Here is a 24,815-nt window from a genome sequence, read left to right on the forward strand (position 1 = left end):
AGGATGACTCATAGATTAGTTAAGAATTATCTGAAGACAAAGTCTTCATCCAACCAATAAATGTCTTTTAATATTAAAAAAATTCTACACTACAACTCTGGATACAGCGAAAAGCCTCAGCACTGGCTGTATGCAGTAAAACCACATGACGGGGAAAAACAAATGTTGTTAAGGCAGTATAGTTGTGCTTGTGAGCAAATACTGTTCAATATTGATCCTGGTAAGGGAAATGTTGTATTCTCCCTCAACTTGACCAAAGTCTAATTTGCAACAGCTTTATATTCAATCCTGCAGATCAAAGTACAAACATACTCAAGTCAAAGCTGTGTTAAAGGAAGTGATCTTTATTGTTACGTATTCACAGAACAGGCAAGTGTACATAGACCCTTTGGATGCAGACATGCTAAACATTATGGAACACATTACATGTAATATAATCCAATGTATATGAAGGTTCAACCAATCTGAGACATCATAATCAAAGCCCTTCTACACATCACTGTAATAGAAAGGTAGCCTGACAAAGTAAATGGGCATTTCATTGGAAATTCGGCAGGTGTGACCAACAGTTTCTGTGGCACTCTGCACAGATAAAGAATGCGGGCCTTCAATTAAAAAAACATTATTCTCCTTAAGTCACCCCCTTTTAAAATTGTTAACACTACACCAGTTAATTCATTGCATTCTGGGAGCTACCTCATTTCTTGTAAGTACACTAAACCAGTCGCAAGACTGAAAATACAAATCATTAACATTGGGCAAAATGTACCCGGTTCTGAACACGCAAACTGTACATGTCTTACAGGAACAGAGGTCTAGAGAAAATCAAATGACATGATTTTTATTTTCAATTGGATTGGACGAGTGATCAATAATTAATCACCTTTCTTTTGAAGGCAAGATACAGCTGCTAAATGGATTACTGTGGTAAAAGTTTCCCTAGGGGAGCAAGTGGACTCACTAATGATCTTAGCTCCCATGTTCACTCAACCTCCCGCCCTTCAGTTAGCTGACTGAAACTGCAATTGGTTTTGACACAGACACAAAAGGCACCGTTCTGTCAACTTGCAAGAAGTCCTGGCAGGGAGTGTTTTTATATTCTAGGCACATAATGGAGAAGCGTTAGAGAGATTGGTTTTAGATTCTGTCCCATCACAAACTTTGGCAGAAGCCGCAGCTCAGGATCCATGTGGCACCATCATATCCATGCTTAAGCAGTCAGAAATGGATTTAAAAGTAAGTGTCTAGATTTGCTTGTAATGGTTCCTTTGGGGTTCTTTGTTAAAATGCCATAGTCGACCCCTTTATTAAAAATGGTAAAAATGCAAGACTCGTATAAAAAGGCAGCAGCACTCTGAAAACGAAGCATTGGCGATTATACACAAGCAATTTCTCAAAATACTGGTTAACTATATGAAGCCTCTTGGCTGAAGATGTCAAAGAAACACTGGCTGGCCTTCAAGCATAAAGATGCCAAGGTAGCAGAAATCTCAAAATATAAAAAAGAAAAATCACCTGAAAATATACAGGCAGAGGAATCTTTTAGTTTACATCAATACACGACGTTAAAATTCAGCAGAGGAATTGAAGATTTGGGAGGGGTGGGGGCACAGCCCAGTATTTCTTCAGTTCAGTTAGACTATATTATTTAAGTGGAAACAAGTGATGCACAAGAAACAATCAAGCAAGCAACCGGCCAGGTACTGTGACCTGCTCCCCCTCCCCATACTCTCCCCCTATCATTATAAGTTACTCACTGCACTGGCTATATTATACATGTATACTTTCAAAAAGGTACCTGCAGTACAATGGGAAGATAGATCAATCTTTAAAATCAGTACAATTGCTTAGAAAGTTTGCATGTTAAATGCAAACTTTGGGCATGGACGGTTCACAGCTGGCGCAGTTGGCCGATACACTGTCAATTTGGATTCTAAGCATTTTTTTAAAAGAAACATACATACAAACAAACAAACCCCCAAGGCTTCAGATGAATAGGAGCACCGAGCGCCCTCCATCAGCACAATGGGTGTCCGGTCACTTATTGCCTTAACATCTGAATTCAAATGTAACTTTGCAGAAGCTCCAAAACACTGTTTGATGGAGGACATGATGTGCTTGCTGTAAACCTGATGGGTGGGAAAGGTATCAGATTTTGTCTGCACACCAATTTCTCCAGCACAAGCTGCATTTGACACCAGGGTTGAACCGTCAATGCCAGGAGAGATGGTTTTTATATAATATAAAAAAAAACATTATATATATATATATATACACATACACACACATTTTAAAAACTGAGCATGACAAGTGGCAACAACAGAGAACAGGATTAGTTTGGGCATTTTATGACAAGATCTCTTCCACTACAAAGCTTTTCTAACTGCTGCTCTCACCGGGAGTCCCGTGAAATGGCAGCAGGAGGAGCCCCTCTAGTACACAGAGTTGTTTCGGATCCCGCAACACAGTACCATGCTGAAAATCATCTCCAGGATCTGAAATGGAGAGTAAACAATTGCTTTTAGAAAAGGAAAATGTTGTAAGAATAATTTCAAGTTAACATTGTGTATCAGGAGCCCAAAGATCTTGGTAGTCTGTGTAACGAATTTGAAGTTGTTCCTTGTTTTTGTGATAAGTTAACACAGCATACTTTGGCTACTGCTCCCTGGGCAGCAAGTTATAGATACATAGAAAATAGGTGCAGGAGTAGGCCATTCGGCCCTTTGAGCCAGCACTGCCATTCAATGTGATCATCCACAATCAGTACCCCGCTTCTGCCTTCTCCCCATATCCGTTGATTCCGCTAGCCCTAAGAGCTCTATCTAACTCGCTTTTGAATGCATCCAGTGAATTGGCCTCCACTGCCTTCTGAGGCAGAGAATTCCACAAATTCACAACTCTCTGGGTGAAAACATTTTTCCTCATCTCAGTTCTAAATGGCCTACCCCTTATTCTTAAACTGTGGCCTCTGGTTCTGGACTCCCCCAACATTGGGAACATGTTTCCTGCATCTAGCGTGTCCAATCCCGTAATAATTTTATGTTTCTACAAGATCCCCTCTCATCCTTCTAAATTCCAGTGAATACAAGCCCAGTCGTACCATTCTTTCATCATATTAGTCCCACCATCCTATGAATTAACGTCGTGAATCTACGCCTCAATCCCTCAATAGCAAGGATGTCCTTCCTCAAATTAAGAGTCCAAAACTGCACACAATACTCCAGGTGTGGTCGCACCAGGGCCCTGTGCAATTGCAGAAGGACCTCTTTGCTCCTGTACTCAAATCCTCATTATGAAGGCCAACATGCCATTAGCTTTCTTCACTGCCTGCTGTACCTGCTTGCTTACTTTCAGTGACTGATGTACAAGGACACCCAGGTCTCATTGTACTTCCCCTAATCTGACACCATTCAGATAATAATCTGCCTTCTTGTTCATGCCACCAAAGTGGATAACCTCACATTTATCCACATTATACCTCATCTGCCCACTCACCCAACCTATCCAAGTCACCTTGCATCCTCATAGCATTCCCTTCACAGTTCACACTGCCACCCAGTTTTGTGTCATCTGCAAATTTGCTAATGTTACTTTGAATTCCTTCATCTAAATCATGATGTATATTGTAAATCGTTGCGGTCCCAGCACCAAGCCTTGCGGCACCCCACTAGTCTCTGCCTGCCATTCCGAAAGGGATCCGTTAATTCCTACCATCCAGTGAACTCACCAAGTGCCTGCACAAGGATTGAGTCAGGATAGAATCAGGCCCAGGAGTAATGACCGCCATGAAAAATATTCTGCTAACATAGGGTGTGGCAATGGAGACCTTGGTTTTGCATTTAAATCAAGCTGGCAAACAACCTGGAGTGAACACAAGGAAATTCACAGCAGTTTTCTCCAGACCTGACAGCAATAAAAGTGCATGAAGATTTCAGGCCATTAATCCCACTTGCCCCATCTCTAGTGTTCATCTCCAGTGCAAATCTGGCCAATCTGGATCATCTAAATATTGGTATGGACCAGAATTCATGTTATGTTAGTTCCACCTGAATACAAATCTTTATTATATTCACATTTCAAGTGCAAGGAGAATAGGAAGAATGGAGACACAAGGAATTGCAGATGCTGGAATCTTGAGCAAAACACAAAGTGCTGGAGTAACTCTGCAGATCAGGCAGCATCTGTGGGAAGGAATGGACAGGTATTGTTTCAGGACCCTTCCTCAGACTGACCCAAAATGTCAACTAGCCATGTCCTTCACAGATGCTGCCTCATCCATTGAGTTACTCCAGCACTGTAGTTTGACAGTAGGAAGGATGTGGCCTATGCTGGTGAATTTATTGCATATTAAGAACAAATGCTGAATGAGACATTTCTATTTTGAGCCCTTATTAATTACAAATTAAATTAAGTGGCTCAAACTTTAAAGAATACTATGCTGCAATTAAATCCAGGGCGTAATGATTATAAATGATCATTCTGATAACCTTCCAGTGATTCAGAAATTAAAAGTGTGGTATCCCATGTGCATTTCAATCCCTTTATTATCAATGATCACCATCTGTGGAACTTCATACCATGATAACTGCAACGATGACAGCAGCGATCCCAATAATATACAGCTTCGCAGTAAACAGCTCCTTAATCCGTGTACCACAGTCGGCCTGAATTTAAAAAGAAACATTAGCAATGTTTATCATTAGTCATTGCTACAGTGTTTACTAAGATGCTTCTCAAAATGCATTTAGGTGCAAATTCACCACTGTTTGATCCCAATGGCCACATTAAATACGTGTTGGCCTTAACTCAGTACTTCAATTATTCATCTCCAAACAACAGACGAGGAACCACCAATAGTTCATCCTACCACTCCCAATCGTTTGTGCTATTCTGCTGCTCTCTCAGAGAAGTTTGGGAAAGGAATCAGCTTGGTATCTTCACCCTCACCTGCCCAGTGAAATCAGGGTGATTGGGTTTGCAGAATTAGCTGTGACCACCACTGACACCCAAGTCTCTGCAGGCCCAGTAGGTCTAACAGAACCTCTCTGGCATCCGTCCATCTGTGGGAGATGATGGTGCAGCATGGCATTGTTCTGCTTGGAGGGGGATTTTTCACTGTCCTCTCCATTTGATTTGGCCGCTGAGCCTGGGCAGGTAAATGGGAATACAAACTTGCCCAGCATCGGCATTCCCCTCTCGACCTAATAGGCTGATTCCAGAGGAACGGCGTGGGGGGCCTACTCGGTTGCAGGAGTTGCAGAAGGCGGGCGCACAAGGGATAAGCCGACCGTCTCGAGGGACTCTAGAACCACTGTTTATTCAAAAGCTCCTGATGAGATGCAGTTACCATTTAGTGGTGTAGTGGGTTCAACCAGCAGAAATTAGATCTGTGCTGTGGGGAGGGTTAAGTCCCAATCTCTTACAATCACAATTTGAAAACAACCTTCCTAACTGGATGGTTAAACGTTGTGTGAATGCTATCAAGGAGTTCCAACCATATTCCTTGCAAGCCCACAAGCAAGAAATGGCATCGGAACAAGGATTGCTTGAAATGAAGACTGAAAACCTGTTTTTCCACTGCTTCTATAAGTACAGACATGGAGTGTGGTGTCACCGTTCTGGATGGGAACGAACCAGGCGATCGAAAAAGTATCCGAATCATTTCTCACCAATTTAAGTGCTCTTTACTGAGCATCAGTTCGACCTGAACAATTGATCTGAGAGACCAGCAGATCTCACAGGTGTTTACCCTTGTGCCATATCAGTTTCCAGCAAAATAAATGGAAGTATGGCAATGAATGTAAGTGGCTAGAGTCAGCATTAGAAATGCAATGGCTTTCTTTACTGCATTTGCACAATGGGATTAAGGGGTAAAATACCAGCCAGAATGTGAGGCCCTCCTGTGACCAATGAACAGAAATGTCAATACCTAGTCTGAACACACTGATATGTTCTTGACCCTCATTCTATCCATTGTAGCAAACAGTCAATAATAGTCTTGGGGAAGCTTGACCATATGCTCAAATGCCTCTGTGGAGTTTAACCCATTAACCAACTTAGTGAGGATACCAGCCAGGCAAAACCCAAAGTGGCGCAGCGGTAAAGTTGCTGCCTTACAGTGCCAGATACTCGGGTTCAATCCTGACTACAGTTCTCCCTGTGACTGCGTGAGTTCTCAGTGTTCTCTGGTTTCCTCCCGCATTCCAAAGACATGCAGGTTTATAGGTTAATTGGCTTAATTAAATGGTCCCAAGTGTGTAGGATAGAATTAGTGTACAGGTGATCGTTGGTCACTGGTGGGCTGAAGGTCCCGTTTCTATGCTGTTTCTCTAAACTAAACAAAGTTTGATATTCTGCCACTGAGGCCATGGCTTAAGATGGTGGAGTTGTGAAGAGGAAAGGTTGGATGAGAAGGGATGAGTGTTGAATGGAAACCGGAAAGGAAAAAAAAGAGAAAAGTTTGAGAACCTCATGGAGATGCAAAATATATTAAATTTTATGGACAGCTTGAGACCAAGTTACAGCATCAAATCAGCAATAGTTGCCAAGGATGTCACGAACAAAACATTGACAAACCACTAAAATGTAACAGGAAGCCAAATACATATATATATTGAGACGAAGGGGTCCATTTACTTTTCAAGTTCTTGTTTTAGTTTTTAGTTTCCTAAAATTGTTTATTTATACAATACAAGTGTGCAGATAATTAATACATAGAAATTCACACAATTTCAGAATCTGCAATCTCTCCAGATTCATTGGGGAAGCGGTGTGGGTTTATGGGGAGTGTGTGATGGTGAAAGAGTAGGAGAAGTTAATGCCTGCTGAACAATAATTGAAATCAGTGGGAGCAGCCTTCCGGTTTCATGTGGAAACAAGAGACTACAAATGTTGGAGGAACTCTGCAGGTCAAGCAGGGTCTGGGGAGGGCAATGCACAGACGAGGTTTTAAGTCAGAACCCTACATCTTTTATAGCTTTGTGCTCATATCTCCCATCTGGTGACACATTAAAGTCAGCTGGTGGAGCTATTGGACAGTCATGTTCTGACTGCAAACTCCAGTTTGCACCATAGTCCTGTACCATAGTCCAGGGATATTAACTCTCAAGCTACCAGCTGACTGTTAATTTTCCTCTACATGTCAATTTATAATGTCAGTGTGATTAACAGAAGTAGAGACAAACTGTGGGAAAACACCTTCTTCCAGCCCACATGACATCACCAACAGGCAGTATTTAACTGCATAAACCAATCGGTACAATGACATTCCTTCAAAATACAATGCAAAACACTTTTTAGTTTAATTTAGAGATACAGCATGGAAACAGGCCCTTTGGCCCACCAAGTCTACACCAACCAACGATCACCCATACACTAGGGACAATTTACAGAAGCCAATGAATCGACAAACCTGTGCATCTTTGGGATGTGGGAGGAAACCAGAGTACCCAGAAAAAACCCACGTGGTCACTGGGAGAATGTACAAACTCCAAACAGACAGCACCCATAGTTAGGATCTATCCCAGGTCTGTGGAACTGTCGGACAGCAACTCTACCACTGTGCTGCCCCAATATTGGATTAAACCTGGAAAATTGGCTCAGATTGGCAGCTGAATGAGGCTTGGGCTAATTTGGCCATTTATTAGTAAAACTGAATAGGAAGCATCAACACACAAGTTGGTGTAACAGACCAAATTCCAAGTCTAACCTCACTTCACATCCATCCTTACCCAGAAGTCAAGTTCTCATTGCCATCAGGAATCCCACCGCTAGTTTGATTTTGCATCTCAAATGCTGCACTGCTAACATTGCCACAGCAGGAATTGTTGCACTGTGATTGCTAGGAATATTTCTGTAGTTCATCTGTATGGTTTGATGCACAAACATGCCTCTTAAACACAGTGCAAGGGAGGTTTTTTTTTCTGGAAATTTTGATTAAACTGAATTTATAATCCAGCTGTGAACCCCAAAGATTAGTTCAAGGAGAGAACATACTTACCTTTGCAATAACACCTATTCCCTTCTGTTTGGGGCAGAGTTCGGCAGACAACCTGTTTACGAAGTTAGTTCCACAACAGTCCAGCTGAAAGAGAGAGGGGAGGGAAGTGATAAAATAGCACGATCTAAAGTATTACACATCAAAGAGGCACAATCTCAGAGTATGGCGGGTCAACCTCTAGCGAGAATTTGTTCAAAGACAAGTAACGGGGCCGTGACTCACCGCATTGTGCAAGGTCACTAACACGGCTTTAGCCTGATCCTTCTTGTCTGGGTTTTGCATCGGCAGAATGTAAGCAGAGGAGGCTTGGTCATAAAACATCTTGAGCTCGCTGGCCACCTGTCAAGAGAAGATAATGCTTAGATGAAAAAGGGAGGTGGGAGGGGTAATTGAGAGGGTCACGAGAAGGAGGAAAGGGATATTAAACATTACCTGTGATGAATAAATGTTCATCATCCTCTCAAGTGTGCATCTCACCTGGACAATCTTGGTCTCTGCTCTTTCACAGGCATTCCTATTGTTCTCTTTATAACTAAAAACATGCTAGTTTACCCACTTCTCCAGTTGTTATGGAAAGTCATGGATCTGAATAGCCCAGAGTTTATTTCCACAGATCCTGCCAGCTTCACCCTAGCATTTGTAGCATTTTCCATTTTTACTTTGGTCACATTTAGCCAAAGTCCAGCTGAGGAGACCAATATTCTTAACACTAACAGACTATTAATTCATAACCCTTTGCACAGAATGCTTTTTTTAAAAACAGTAAACGGAACACATTACATCACTCTGGTTTATTCCCAGTTTCCTCCCTTTCCTCTGGAGCCGTGCCACATTGCTAGACCTGGCTGCTCTTTGGTATCTCAATCAAGATGCCCACTCAATACAATGGGGTTACCAATCCCTGCTCTTCCACATCTGGAAGAAGTTCTTCCCCAGTACAGGGTCCACTAGCCCTGCTTCTCTACTGCTTTGGTTCTTTTCTTCCACAACTTGGTCACCTTGCCTTCTCTCCATTTTTAACCCCTCAATTGATATCTGTTAACCTCCCTCCAGACCCAGCAGATGGCCTGAGAGACCTCTCCACCTGGGTCAAGGTTCAATAGTCTACACCCTTGAATCACACCGCCAAATACTCTGGGCACTCAGCAGGCTGGAGAATCACAACAGTACAAACCTCATCCTTGTGCACGAATCCCCAGATTCCGGCAGCAACCTCACAAGCGAACAGGACCACGAGACAGACGAAGAACTGAAGGGAAAGAGAGCAAATATAACATAATAGCATCTCAGTTTACTAACCCCTGCACAGTAGAGAACCACTAGCAATAGCATTAGGAAGGGAAGTTTGTAAAAGGTCACAGGGTCCCTTTTTTTTAAGATTTAGAGATAAAGCTAGGAAACAGGCCGCTCGGCACATCGATTCCCTGCCGGTCAGTGATCTACATCTATTAGCACTATCCCACACACGAGGGACAATTAACCTACAAACCTGTTGTGTTTGGAATGCGGGAGGAAACCGGAGCTCCCGGGGAAAACCCACGCGATCACGGGAAGAATGCAGACGCCGTTCAGACAGCAACCATAGTCTCTGGCACTGTAAGGCAGCAACTCTACCAATGTGCCTTTCTAGTGCCATGTGTTCCAGTTCCAATGACTGACATCGATGGCATCTCAGTACGCTTTATTGTTCAGTGCATTGCACAACTTGAAGTACTGCTCAGGCTTAACAGAGGCTCACAAGCAAGGCAAAACTGTGGATTTCTACCTTAGAGTCTCCTAGTACAAGGAATGAGATATCAACAATGCATCTCAGGCCCACAGTTTGAGGAAAGTATGGAATGCTGCAACAGGAGTGCGAGACAGTACCTACTTGGAAGCATATCAGGGTACAAACCCAAAGACAAAGGCAATCTCTTCACTGCCAGTGAATTGTTGCAGTAACTTTACATCACCTGGAGAAGTCTGTGCTCTTTACAGACAAGAGACAGGTAAATGACTGCAGACTTTTTGCCTAAAGTTAAGGGAGGACTGAAGATTCTGTTGAAAAAAAGACTAGACTGCGTTAGAGATGAGGGTGTGATTGAACAAGTTGACAACTAAAATGAATGGCTGAATTGGAATTAATTTTGGGGAGAATCATTCCACAAGGAAATAGGACTGAAAGGCTCAGGATAACGAGAGATACAAGGAAGTAGCCTTGCCCGTGACCAAGTTCATAAGATTTTAGGAGACTAACTTACAAAAGATGAAACAGCTGAACATGGATGGTAAATTTACACAAAAAAACACCTCTGGCTGGAAGGGGGAGGGCTAAGATAATTAAAGTATCAAATGATAATTGTCTTCAGTGCAGAGGTTGGGGTGAGGCAACCTTGAGAGGGAGAAGCTGAGTAATAATGAGGGGTGCTAAAGAACACGAGCAGACAAGGATGGAAGTTGGCAAGCTGCATGGAGGAGCAGGGGATACAAATGACCACAGTGGGACTTGGTGATCAAGATCATCCACTCAGGAATTTAGTTGTGCAAAATGATGTCGCCACAAAAAACCCTATTTCAATCAAACCCACAATTTCAGTCATCCACAGTATATCGAAGATAGACACAAAAAGCTGGAGTAACTCAGCGGAACAGGCAGCATCTCTGGAGAGAAGGAATGGGTGACGTTTCGGGTCGAGACCCTTCTTCAGACTGGTTAGGGATAAGGGAAACGAGAGATATAGACGTGATGTGGAGAGATAAAGAACAATGAATGAAAGATATGTAAAAAAAGTAACAATGATAAAGGAAACAGGCCATTGTAAGCTGTTTGTAGGGTGAAAATGAGAAGCTAGTGTGACTTGGGTGGGGGGCGGCTAGAGACAGGGAATGCCGGAACTACCTGAAGAGAGAGAAATCAATATTCATACCACTGGGCTGTAAGCTGCCCAAGCGAAATATGAGATGCCGTTCCTCCAATTTGCGTTTAGCCTCACTCTGACAATGGAGGAGACTGAGGACAGAAAGGTCTGTGTAGGAATGGGAAGGAGAATTAAAGTGTCCAGCAACCGGGAGATCAGGTTGGTTCATGTGGGCTGAGCGAAGGTGTTCTGCGAAATGATCACCCAGTCTGCGTATGTTCTCGCCAATGAATAAGAGCACATCTTGAACAACGGATGCAGTAGATGAGGTTGGAGGAGGTGCAAGTGAACCCCTGCCTAACCTGAAAGGACTGTCGGGGTCTCTGGATAGTCGAGGGAGGAGGTGTAGCGACAGGTGTTGCATCTTCTGCGGTTGCAGGGGAAGGTACCTGGGGAGGGGATGGTTTGGATGGGAAAGGATGAGTTAACCAGGGAGTTGTGGAGGGAACATTCTCTTCGGAAGGCGGAAAGGAGTGGAGATGGGAAAATGTGGCTAGTGGTGGGATCCGTTGGAGGTGGCGGAAATTTCGGAGGATTATGTGTTGTCTGGGACGGCTGATGGGGTGGAAGGTAAGGACTAGGGGAACTCTGTCTCTGTTGTGACTAGGGGGAGGGGGAGCAAGGGCAGAGCTGTGGGGTGAGACACGAGTGAGGGCCTCATCTATGATGGGAGAGGGGAACCCCCATTTCCTAAAGAATAAGGATATCTAAGATGTTCTAGTATGGAACACCTCATCTTGGGCGCAGATGCGGCGTAGACGAAGGAATTGGGAGTAGGGAATAGAGTCTTTGCAGGAAGCTGGGTGGGAAGAAGAGTAGTTGAGATAGTTGTGGGAATCAGTGGGTTTGTAATAGATGTCAGTCAATTGTCTATTTCTTGTGATGGAGACTGAGATCAAGAAAGGGGAGGGAGGTGTCAGAGATGATCCAAATAAATTTGAGTGGAGGATGAAAATGGGTGGTGATGTTGATGTTGATGAAGTCCATGAGTTCTGCATGGGTGCAGGAGGTAGCACCGATGCAGTCATCAATGTAACGGAGATAGAGTTCAGGGATAGGGCCAGTGTACACCTGGAACAGGGATTGTTCAATGGACCCTACAAAGAGGCAGGCATAGCTGGGGCCCATGCGAGTACCCATAGCCAAGCCCTGGAATTGGAGGAAGTGGGAGAGTCAAAAGAGAAGTTGTTGAGGGTGAGGACCGGCTCTGCTAGGCGGAGTAGAGTGTTACTAGAGGGAAATTGGATAGTTCTGTGGTCGAGGAAGAAATGGAAGGCTTCAAGGCCTTCCTGGTGGGGGATGGAGGTGTAGAGTGACTGAACGTCCATAGTAAAGATGAGGGAATGGGGGCTCGGAAAGCGGAATTCATTAAAAAGATGAAGAGCATGCGAGGTATCTTGGACATAGGTCGGGAGAGATTGGACCAGGATGGAGTCGCGGCACGTGGAGATCATTTCTGTGGGACAGGAACTGGCAGTTGTGTTTGTGGATTTTGGGGAGAAGGTAAAAACGGGGCTGGGGAACAATAAGGTTGGAGGCTGTGCAGGGCAGACAGCCAGAAGTGATGAAATCAGCAATGGTGTTTGAGATTAAGGCCTGGTGCTCATCTGTGGGGTCATGGTCCAAGGATAATAGGAGGAGGTGTCCGAGAGTTGTCGCCTGGCCTCAGCCCGCGCCAGACTACCATGGCACCTCCCTTGTTGGCGGGTTTGATTATAATGTCAGGGTTGCTGCAGAGTGAGCAGACTGTACGTTTAGAGGAGGTGAGGTTGGAGTACATCTGTGGGTAGAAAACAAGTTGTTCAGTCAAGTTCTTCATTTGATCTCTGGCCTGCGAAGGGTTAACTGATCCAAATGGAAAGCAGCAACTCACGTCACTCCCCCAGGGCATTACTTTTTGCAAGGGGTCGAGATGGAAAGGAAAACACTGAACCAAGGTTCCTTCGTGATCACTGAACAGATGATCCTTTGAGGAAGCTGCAATCAGATGTCACCCGGATTCAACTACAATGCCTCCCACATGTTATGGCTGCACAGCTTGACAGCACACGTATAGATCACTCTGTGAAGTACACAAAATGCTAAATGCAGCAGCCTCGCAAGTAGAGAACAGTGAGACGAGTGAGAATGCACCGTCAACAGCCGGCAACTTGCACATTACCCACTTACTTGTTAGGCTGAGGACTGAAGGACTTGACCCACCACTATTCTTTTCGGTGCCTGTGACCTAGAGATTCTATTTTGTTTTGGTGCCAGTCGAGCTGCGCAGGACAGCCAGAAAGGAGACAGAAGGAACTGCAGACAAAATGTGTAGGAAGGAACTGCAGATGCTGGTTTATTCCGAAGATAGACACAATATGCTGGCGGCACGGTAGCGCAGCGGTAGAGTTGCTGCTTTACAGCGAATGCCGCGCCGGAGACACAGGTTCGATCCTGACTAAGGGGGCTGCACTGTAAGGAGTTTGTACGTTCTCCCCGTGACCTGCGTGGGTTTTCTCCGAGATCTTCGGTTTCCTCCCACACTCCAAAGACGTACAGGTATGTAGGTTAATTGGCTGGGTAAATGTAAAAAAAAAAAAATTGTCCCTAGTGGGTGTAGGATAGTGTTAATGTACGGGGATCACTGGGCGGCACGGACTTGGAGGGCCGAAAAGGCCTGTTTCCGGCTGTATATATATGATATGATATGATGATATGATAACTCAGCATTTTGACTGAAGGGGTCTGAAAAAGGGCCCCGACCCAAAACATTGCCTATGCCTTTTCTCCAGAGATGTTGCCTGGCCCGCTAAGGAACTGCAGATGATGGTTTACAAAAACAAAGTGCTGGAGTAACTCAGGAGGTCAGGCAACATCTATCGAGAACATGGATAGGTGACGTTTCAGGTCAGGACCCTTCAGATTGATCAGAAAGGAGAACGGACTTACCGTTCCCAGCATGCACTGAGATTCCTGGATGGCGCCATAGCAACCCAGAAAGCCGACGATCATCATCACAGCTCCAACGCCAATCAGTATGTACACCCCTGGGAGGAGAGAAAGAACAGCGGTTAACACGATTAACATGAAAAGCTGTGCTCCCGCAAGGCTTCACATGGCAAACATACAAGATATTATCCAGAAGAAAACGGTAAATGCAGCTCTGTTCTACATAATATCTGATAGACATTTCTCTGTACATATGTTTTGGGAGAAAGCTGATTTTAATACAAGGTGCAAATATTTGTTTAGATGCCAGATGGTGGCAGTAAGGAGCTTCCTTTGGCCCAAACACTGCTGGGTTACTATCCAGGTTGCTGTTCCTTCACTGCTGCCCAGGCCCTCTGCTGGAGGAGGTCCAGTTGAGGGCAGGGATTTAGCTTCTTGGTAATCCCTCCACAGGTGACCTGTTGCCCACTCCCAAGGAGCAAGTACCATTCACTTCAAAAGTACAGTTGTTGCACATGATGGGAGGGGGCAGGGAGACAATTAACAGATTTCACAACCCGAAACATCACCTATTCATTTTCTCCAGAGATGCTGCTTGACCCACTCAGTTACTCCAGCATTTTGTGTCTATCTTCGGTATAAACCAGTGTCTGCAATTCCTTCTTATAAGATTCCGTTGTGTGTTGGCTTTCCCCCCAGCAACAGCACAGATGCCACAGAAACTAGAAAATATATTATGTGTCCAACTGCCACAGAGATTACCAGTGACGCTGCTGATAGAGTTGCTGCCTCTCGCCACCAGGGTCAATCCCAATGCTGTCCTTGTTGAGTGTGAACCTTTCCCTGGGTGCTTCATCCCACATCCTAAAGACCTGCAGACTGGTAGGTTAATTGGCTGCTGTAAATTATTCCCATTGTGCATAGATGGTAGAATGAAATTGTATTAATTTGGGTGGACTTGTAGAGCTGGAGGGCCCATTTCTGTACTGCAAATCTCCGACTAGAAAGTATCCAAAAAGAAACTTTCACTCTTGGCCCATATTCCCTTCAAAAGGTAGCTCGGAAGGGATTAAAGGGAAGCCCAGAACTGTTCCCCAAACGACAATGATCACTCGCTTTTTCACTGCTTTTAATTAATTAAGAATTATCAAGAGATATGGACCAAAACGTGAGGAAATGCAAGTACTAGAAATACTCAGGAGATCAGAGAGCAACTGTGGAGAAAGAAAGAGATGATGTTCTTTAATTATTAAGAGAGAAAATGGTATTGAACTTCAGAACAATCAGAATTTAACTGATTACCAAAATCTGTTCCTGCATCAAATGTGAAAGCTAACAGACACAAAATAACAATTGATATTGGCACTTCTAGTGGGTGCAAATCTACTGATTTCGTCAGACATGAAGCTACAGCTCAGCAACAATTAACTTGTAACCCACTGCAGCAGCAGCAGCAGCAGCAGCAAGGCACTGGCTGTAAAGCACACATTGCATTTGCAGGTGTCACAATAAGGGACCAGTCACTGAATCAAATCATGCTTCTGATGAGATTAAAAGATGCATCCATTTTGATGCATGCCCCTGTATTGGGATGCCATACTCAAACTACGTCAACACAATCAATTTATGCAACAACACTGACTATTCCTTCACTTCCTCCAACATCATAAGCGAGCTTTCTATGTATTCCAACCTTCTGGTCGAGTTTGTTAATAATGGAGCTCCCAAAATGAAATCTATAGCTCCTCAGTTAGGTACACTAAAAAGATTAAAGCATTTTGTGTCCGTCTTTTCTTATTTCCAGTCTCCCCCCCCCCCCCACAATCAGTCTGAAGAAGGGTCCCAACCCGAAACATCACCTATTCATTTTCTCCAGAGATGCTGCCTGACCCGATGAGTTACTCCAGCATCTTGTGTCTATCTAAAGCATTTTCTGTAATGAATGTCCAATGACAAATTGTTTATCACAACCAATGGATATCTATTTCATATATTTTTATAATGTGTTTAGATAATGCTTTGCACCAGTAAGAGCTTCACCGTTCACCTGATCCAATGGAAATGTCAGACAGGGACTTGGGTTCTTAAAAGTCCCAACTCATAGACATTATCTTCAGCAATGTAGCGCTCCATCTCCCATCCTGGAACTTGACCTTATGACCCACTGATTATAGGCAGCAGTTATTCCCTATGACAGTGGAGGTTTCCTCTTATGCTCCAGTTTCCTCCCCATGCTCCAAGGATTTGCTGCAAGGTTAATTAGCCGCTGTAAATAACTACTTATTCTCATAAGGAATCAAAGAGGAAAATCTTAGGCATGTGCAGGAGATAAGTTGCAGCAGGACAGGGAAATGAAAGGTGGGAACGAGAACCAGTACGGACCAAACATTCCTTCTCTCCTGAGATACTGCCTGTCCCGCTGAGTTATTCCAGCATTTTGTGTCTATCTTGGACCAAACAACCTTGTGTTGTTCCGAGAAATGCAAAATAAAACACCCACTGCCTTTTGGAGACATCACTAAGTGGGAGAAGAGGGAACTGTCACTGAACCAAATAGTGCCATTGATCAAAATACAATATGCATCTGTTTTGTTGATGACAGTCCTCTACAAGCCCTTTGTATCCAGATGTAACACCAACTCAAAATACATTACAAGCAGTTCTGCTATAATGCAGGTTTTCATAATGTAAATTGGACACATGATTGATGAATTAAGGAAAACTATTCGTATTACATGGGCCAAAATGGTAAAATGCAATTTCAATCAGGAACTAGAGAACCATCTAAAATTTACTTTAGAAATTGACAAGCAGAAAAAAATTATCTTGGGGAAAAATAGGTCTTTGGAAAAGAAAATGTTTCCATATAACCTCCCTGCAGCAATCAAACACAATTGCCTCTTAAGAATACAGTCCACAATCACCCAAAGGTGACCACGGAAATTGTCATTTGTGCAATTATACTCCATTACACAATGCAACATACACAACCTGTAATATTTTACATATTATTGACTACAGCTCAGCCTTCAACAGCATAATACTGAATAACCTCATCCCTAAACTTCAGGACTTTGTGTTTGGGGCCTCTATCTGCAACTGGCATCTGGACCTCCTGACCAACAGACCTCAAGTTAGTTGGAATTGGTCATGACATTTCCTCCATGCTGACCCTCAACACTAGTATCCTTCAGGGTTATGTACTCAATCCCTTGATCTACTCCATGTATTCTCATGACTACGTGACCAAGTATAACATCAACTCAATCTTTAAGTCTGATGATATCAGTTGTTCGGCTAGATCTACAATAATGATGAGACAAAATACAGGAAAGAGAAAATGGAGATACAAAGAACTGCAGATACTGGTGGTTACCAAAGGTAGACAGTGCTGGAGTTACTCAGCAAGTCAGGCAGCATCTCTGGAGAAAAGGGATGGGTGATGTATTGGGTCAGGTCTCTTCATTAGACTGAAGAAGGGTCCCAACCTGAAATGTCACCCATCATTTTTCTCCAAATATGCTGCCTGACTCACTGAGTTACTCCAGCACTTTGTGCCTATTTTTACAGGAAATAAAAAGTTTGAAAACCTAGTGTCACGGTGTCACACAACAACCCAGCTCCCAACGTCAATTAGAGGAAAGAGTTGGTTGTTGGCAGATGAAAGCGAGGTGAACATACCCTGTCCTCATCAACAGATCTTCTGTAGAGATTTTATTTTATTTATTTATTTTTCCGGTCAATACCATACAACAGATTGACTATACAATTGTGAAAGTTAAATAGTACAAAATCATTATATCAAAAATAAAACAATATAATCACACATGATATTCTCTGACTGAAAAAAGGTGTAGGCAGAAGCCAAAGCTTATTGTGCCCACCGTTAATACTTAAAGCATTACCCTAACTAGCTAAAATAGCAGTGAAACAAAACAATAAAAAATATTACAAAAACACAACATCATAAGTCAGAAGCAGATAAACAAAACATAGAAAGATGGCAGACAGCTTCAAGTTGCTAGGCATCCATGTCACCAGCAGCCAAACCTGGTCCCTTCACAGTCTGAACGTCACCCATTCCTTCTCTCCTGAGATGCTGCCTGACCTGCTGAGTTACTCCAGCATTTTGTGAAATAAATCCCTTCACAGTGATGCATTGATCAAGCACATCAGCATATTTACTTTCTTCGACATCTGTGAAGATTTTACACCTCCAACAGGATCCTCTCAAACTTTGGCAGATGAGCTATCGAGAGTATTCTGACCACACATCTCAGCCTGATATGGCATCTGATCATGATGGCCTGAACCTGCAGAGTGGTGAACTCAGCCTAGTCAATCATGGGCTCATCACTTCCTTCCATTCAGTTCATTTTCACAGTACAAGGAAGGATGGTAGTATTGTTAGGGGCGTCCGTCATTCTGGTCACCCCTTTTCTCTCTTCTACTTTTTGGGAGAAGATACTGGAGCTTGAATGCTCAGACATCCTTATATGCTCCTTGAATGCACATACTTAAGAAATGATTCTTCCCCAGTGTTGTCAGATATCTGAGCCAATCACACCCCTTTCTTGAAAGAGTTGCCATATCCTCTTACTCTTAATTCTACCTCATTTGATTATTCCGTTAATGGACTTTAATAATTCTTTCACATAACAATCTTGCACCATTCTGCTGTTTTGCACTCGCTCTATATAATCATTGCTGCATGTTTAGTGTTTACTTTTAACAACAAATTTCACTGACTATTTCAGGACCCTGACCCAAAATGTTGACCATCCCTCTGGTCCTCAGATGTTGCCAGACCTGCCGAGTTCCTGCATCAGTTTGTATTTTGATCTCAATTTATGTTTATGCTGTAACAGTCTATGTTCAAATCCAAACAGGAGATATATATAAATGTTATTATATACCTTGAAGCGGCAGTGGCGGCGCCTAACGGCTGCGGCTCGCTAGCAGTCTGTTCGTCTTTTTTCCTTTTTTTTTTGTTGTGTGTCGGTGTTGGGATGGGTTTTTTTTGTGTATGTGTGGGGGGGTGGGGTGGTGGTGTGGGTGGGTGGGGGGGGGTGGGGGAAACCTTTCTCTTTTAGGTCTCTTCCTCACGGCTCGGGGTGCGGCTCGGCCGCGGGGCCTAACATCGCCCGGCGCGGCTCGGCCGCTGGACTTAACATCGCCCGGTGCGGCTCGGCCGCGGGACCTAACATCGCCTGGCGCTGCTCGGCCGCTGGACTCAACAGTGCCCGGTGCGGCTTGGCCGCGGGGCCTTCCATCGCCCGGTGCAGCTCGGCCGCGGGGCCTAACATCGCTGGTGCGGCTCGGCCGCTGGACTTAACAGTGCCCGGGCCGCGGGACCTAACATCGCCCGGTGCGGCTTGGCCGCGGGACTTTTCATCGCTGGTGCGGCTCGGCCGCTGGACTTAACATCGCCCGGTGCGGCTTGGCCGCGGGACTTTTCATCGCTGGTGCGGCTCGGCCCCTGGACTTAACATCGCCCGGTGCGGCTTGGCCGCGGGGCCTTCCATCGCCCGGTGCGGCTCGGCCGCTGGACTTAACATCGCCCGGTGCGGCTTGGCCGCGGGACTTAGCTGCGCACGGCTCGGTCGCGGGGCCTTCCACCGCCCGGTTCGGCCGCGAGACGTCTCAAGCGCCCGGTGCGACTCGGCCGCGGGGACTTCCATCCCCTTGCGGGGACTGTGCGGGTCAGTTGGGGACGAGCTGTCTGTCCGTGGGCGTGGGGAAGAGAGTGGAAGTTTTGTTGCCTCCATCACAGTGAGGGGGTGTTTGGAGTCACTGTGTTGGACGTTATGTGTTGGGGTCATGTCTTGTGTTCTTTTTTGTGTGTGACTGCTATGTGTGTGACTGCTATGCTAAGCAAGTCAACGCTGTGGTAAAAGCCAGCTTCTTCCAACTTCGAACCATAGCTAAAATCAAACCTTTCCTCAAATTCGACGACACAGAAAAAATCATTCACGCTTTCATTTCCTCCCGCCTAGACTACTGCAACTTCCTATACACTGGGATCAGCCAATCTTCCCTGTCCCGCCTGCAACTGGTCCAAAACGCCGCAGCGAGACTCCTGACGGGTACCCGTAAAAGGGACCACATCACCCCGATTCTGGCCTCTCTCCACTGGCTCCCTGTACGGTACAGAATCAACTTCAAGCTCCTCCTATTCACGTATAAAGCCCTAAATGGACACTCCCCCCCCTACATCAAAAATCTTCTAACCCCCCTCTCTAACTCCAGGTCCCTCAGATCGGCCGACTTGGGGCTATTCACTATCCCACGGTCTAGGCTTAAACTCAGGGGTGACCGCGCTTTTGCGGTTGCAGCTCCTAGACTGTGGAACAGCATCCCTCTCCCGATCAGAACTGCCCCCTCCATCGACTCCTTTAAGTCCAGGCTCAAAACATATTTCTACTCCCTAGCGTTTGAGGCTCATTGAGGAGGCGCTGTGAACTGTTTGCGTGCTACTGTATGTTTTCATTTTTTTTTCTATTGGAACCTAATCAAATGTACAGCACTTTGGTCAACGTGGGTTGTTTTTAAATGTGCTATACAAATAAAATTGACTTGACTTGACTTGACTAGTTTCGTTCGGTACCTTGGTACCGAATGACAAATAAAGCTCTGTTGAACTGTTGTTGAACCCTGAACATTCAAGTTTAACTCAAAACCTCCACATCACTAGGAACAAATTTTATTTTGTTCCAAACATGACAGAAGGGTGTTTAGCCCTTTGAGGAAATTCTGCCATTCAATTAATTCACAGCTGATCTATAATTCAATCCCATTTACTCACCTTTAATTTGTTTCCCTGGTACCCTTGTGTATCATAATTATAGATTGCAACCGTGGCAAATGCAATGATCTGCTGTCAATAGTTTTTTGGGAAAGTTTCAAAATTGTATTTCTATTTGTGGAAAAGGTGCTTACCAATTTCAATCTTGCCTTTATTGGATAGAGAGTTTAATTATAATTTTTGACCCCTATTAATTCAGATCTCAAAAAAACACTACAGTATCTCATCATAACCATTTCAGTGGCAACTTAGAGATCTAGATTCTGCTCACTGGAGATACTCAGTGAGCACAGTGAGAGCCTCATCTATAATGGAAGAGGGGAAGCCCCGTTTCCTAAAGAATGAGGACATCTCTGATGCCCTAGTGTGAAACACCTCATCCTGGGCACAGATAGACAATAGACAATAGACAATAGACAATAGGTGCAGGAGTAGGCCATTCAGCCCTTCGAGCCAGCACCGCCATTCAATGCGATCATGGCTGATCACTATCAATCAGTACCCCGTTCCTGCCTTCTCCCCATACCCCCTCACTCCGCTATCCTTAAGAGCTCTATCCAGCTCTCTCTTGAAAGCATCCAACGAACTGGCCTCCACTGCCTTCTGAGGCAGAGAATTCCACACCTTCACCACCCTCTGACTGAAAAAGTTCTTCCTCATCTCCGTTCTAAATGGCCTACCCCTTATTCTCAAACTGTGGCCCCTTGTTCTGGACTCCCCCAACATTGGGAACATGTTATCTGCCTCTAATGTGTCCAATCCCCTAATTATCTTATATGTTTCAATAAGATCCCCCCTCATCCTTCTAAATTCCAGTGTATACAAGCCCAATCGCTCCAGCCTTTCAACATACGACAGTCCCGCCATTCCGGGAATTAATCTAGTGAACCTACGCTGCACGCCCTCCATAGCAAGAATATCCTTCCTCAAATTTGGAGACCAAAACTGCACACAGTACTCCAGGTGCGGTCTCACCAGGGCCCGGTACAACTGTAGAAGGACCTCTTTGCTCCTATACTCAACTCCTCTTGTTACGAAGGCCAACATTCCATTGGCTTTCTTCACTGCCTGCTGAACCTGCATGCTTCCTTTCATTGACTGATGCACTAGGACACCCAGATCTCGTTGAACTCCCCCTCCTCCTAACTTGACACCATTCAGATAATAATCTGCCTTTCTATTCTTACTTCCAAAGTGAATAACCTCACACTTATCTACATTAAACTGCATCTGCCATGTATCCGCCCACTCACACAACCTGTCCAGGTCACCCTGCAGCCTTATTGCATCTTCCTCACAATTCACACTACCCCCCAACTTAGTATCATCTGCAAATTTGCTAATGGTACTTTTAATCCCTTCGTCTAAGTCATTAATGTATATCGTAAATAGCTGGGGTCCCAGCACCGAACCTTGCGGTACCCCACTGGTCACTGCCTGCCATTCCGAAAGGGACCCATTTATCCCCACTCTTTGCTTTCTGTCTGTTAACCAATTTTCTATCCATGTCAGTACCCTACCCCCAATACCATGTGCCCTAATTTTGCCCACTAATCTCCTATGTGGGACCTTGTCGAAGGCTTTCTGAAAGTCGAGGTACACCACATCCACTGACTCTCCCTTGTCAATTTTCCTAGTTACATCCTCAAAAAATTCCAGTAGATTTGTCAAGCATGATTTCCCCTTCGTAAATCCATGCTGACTCGGAACGATCCCGTTACTGCTATCCAAATGCTCAGCAATTTCGTCTTTTATAATTGACTCCAGCATTTTCCCCACCACTGATGTCAAACTAACTGGTCTATAATTACCCGTTTTCTCTCTCCCTCCTTTCTTAAAAAGTGGGATAACATTTGCTATTCTCCAATCCACAGGAACTGATCCTGAATCTATAGAACATTGAAAAATGATCTCCAATGCTTCCACTATTTCTAGAGCCACCTCCTTAAGTACTCTGGGATGCAGACCATCAGGCCCTGGGGATTTATCAGCCTTCAGTCCCATCAGTCTACCCAAAACCATTTCCTGCCTAATGTGGATTTCCTTCAGTTCCTCCATCACCCTAGGTTCTCCAGCCCCTAGAACATTTGGGAGATTGTGTGTATCTTCCTCAGTGAAGACAGATCCAAAGTAACGGTTTAACTCGTCTGCCATTTCTTTGTTCCCCATAATAAATTCCCCTGCTTCTGTCTTCAAGGGACCCACATTTGCCTTGACTATTTTTTTCCTCTTCACGTACCTAAAATGCGGCATAGACAGAGGAATTGGGAGTAGGGGATAGACTTTTTGCAGGAGACAGGGTGGGAAGAAGTGTAGTCAAGACAGATGTGGGAGTCAGTGGGTTTGTAGTAGATGTCGGTCACCAGTCCGTCTCCTGTGATGGAGATGGTGAGATCCAGAAACGGTAGGGAGATGTCAGAGATGGTCTGTATATTTAAGAGCAGGATGGAAATTAGTGGTGAAATGTATGAAGTCAATGAGTTCTGCATGGGAACAAGAGATAGCACCAATGCAGTCGTCAATGTAGTGGAGGTAGAGTTCAGGGTTGGGGTCAGTGTACGTCTGGAACAGGGATTGTTCGACGTATCAGACAAAGAGGCAGGCCTCTTTGAAGTGTATTAGTCAAAGTCCAAGTTTGATTTTTAAAGTTTGCTAATCCCCAACTGTTCACATCAGCTACCTTAGCATTCACTACTTCCACTCAAGCCTCAAGAATGCTTTTCCTGTTATCCTTCAGCCATCAGCAGTAATATATTTGGATTTCCTATTTTTTTAGTTGGAGTCCCAGTACTCAATAGTATGTTTAAACTAGCATTAAGTACTGCACTTCCTGACATGGTGGGATTTGTTCAGTCAACCATTTGTCTCCTTGCACATAATATTCTGCACCAGGGAATGCTACAACCCGCTTATGAATGTATTTTAGGCCAGGGTGACAATACAGCAAGGATACGTCTGTACGATGGCAGCGGGCTAGCTGTGTCTCCTCCCCCCCCCGCCCGAAAATAGCTTTCTCAGAAGACACAAATGCAGAATTGAATTACGGAATGTCAGAATAAAGCAAGGGGTTTTCCACCCTCCCCTTTACAATTAATATGAACTTTTATGAAGTGGCAACTTTCACTTCCATTTTTCTGGCGCTGGCTTAAAATTACCAGAACAAAATCTCACACCCAGGTTGCTAAACCATTAATCATTATCACAATGCCATACTGAAGCGAAACTAGTGTAATAGGAAATAAAAACTAATGCTGTGAAAACCAGAAATCATTGCCCTCATCTTTCTGTTCTCATCAATTCAATTTCCAATATACAAGGTCTTGATGGAACTCAATGGTACCAGGACCCCACTTCTGCAGAAACATACCAGATACTCCGTTTCTTCAGGGTACAAGACCAAGACAGTCTCTTCGTTGAGGCATGCACTGTGTGACACCCTTTACATCACCTGCCCACATTGCTGAACAGTTCCAATGCAGAACAACCCTTTCACTTCAACACATCATTCACTCTCCAGTCACCACATCTCACATGGGGCTCACGTTGTTGACCTGCCCGTGGTGAGCCCTGTCAACTGACCTCAGTCAGGCGAACGACAACAAACAGAGACAGCAGAAGCAGCTTCATAACTTCTGCTGCCTCAAACGCAAGAAGAAGATCTCACATGTACATGGAACAAAAGTTTCCATTTCGTCACCAGGTCTCGCCACCAAACTTCTCGCAATCGTCCTCATTCCACTAAATCTACCTCATTGCCACAGAAAGCAGCAAAAAATTATTTATCAATGGCATATTCAACCCATCCAGTCAATGCCAGCTCAAGAGAAACCGCATCAATCACCTACTTCTCTGTAACCTATTCATTCTCCCACATATTTGGCGTTCCACCAGTCACTTACACCAGTGAGTAACTAAAGCCAAAAATTAACCCAGTAGCCAGAACCTACCTGCACTAGCTGCAGCACCACTCTGTCACCAAACTCAGAATAACTCAAGACCATAAAGTACTGACATCCTCTTGGGCAAGTTCCAGGTGAGGGCTCTACACGTGACAGCTACTGAAACCCATCCCGATCCGGGATGTCAGGGTATGCATGGGTGAGAACCAGCCACCACTCAAGGACATGTACAGTGTAGCCCTCTCTGGCTGACTAGTTGTATACAGATCTCCTCAGAGTGGAGTTGC

The 24,815-nt window shown here is 44.5% G+C and overlaps 1 protein-coding gene across 1 annotated transcript in view; it reads right to left on the minus strand.

Annotated features, from left to right (window-relative positions):
• Nucleotides 1-324: 324 nt before the first annotated feature.
• The window catches only part of cd81a (CD81 molecule a), a 53,573-nt gene continuing 29,082 nt past the window's right edge, over nucleotides 325-24,815 (minus strand). The window contains exons 3-9 of the mRNA XM_078415178.1: nucleotides 13,825-13,922; nucleotides 9,174-9,248; nucleotides 8,222-8,338; nucleotides 8,000-8,083; nucleotides 4,578-4,664; nucleotides 2,397-2,495; nucleotides 325-1,302 (exon numbers count right to left, since the gene is read on the minus strand). Of these exons, the coding sequence (XP_078271304.1) occupies nucleotides 2,433-2,495; nucleotides 4,578-4,664; nucleotides 8,000-8,083; nucleotides 8,222-8,338; nucleotides 9,174-9,248; nucleotides 13,825-13,922 (524 nt within the window). The 3' untranslated portion in view covers nucleotides 325-1,302; nucleotides 2,397-2,432. The remainder of the gene's footprint in view (nucleotides 1,303-2,396; nucleotides 2,496-4,577; nucleotides 4,665-7,999; nucleotides 8,084-8,221; nucleotides 8,339-9,173; nucleotides 9,249-13,824; nucleotides 13,923-24,815) is intronic.

The sequence above is a fragment of the Rhinoraja longicauda genome, chromosome 18 (genome assembly GCF_053455715.1).
Source record: "Rhinoraja longicauda isolate Sanriku21f chromosome 18, sRhiLon1.1, whole genome shotgun sequence".
Lineage (NCBI taxonomy): Eukaryota > Metazoa > Chordata > Chondrichthyes > Rajiformes > Arhynchobatidae > Rhinoraja > Rhinoraja longicauda.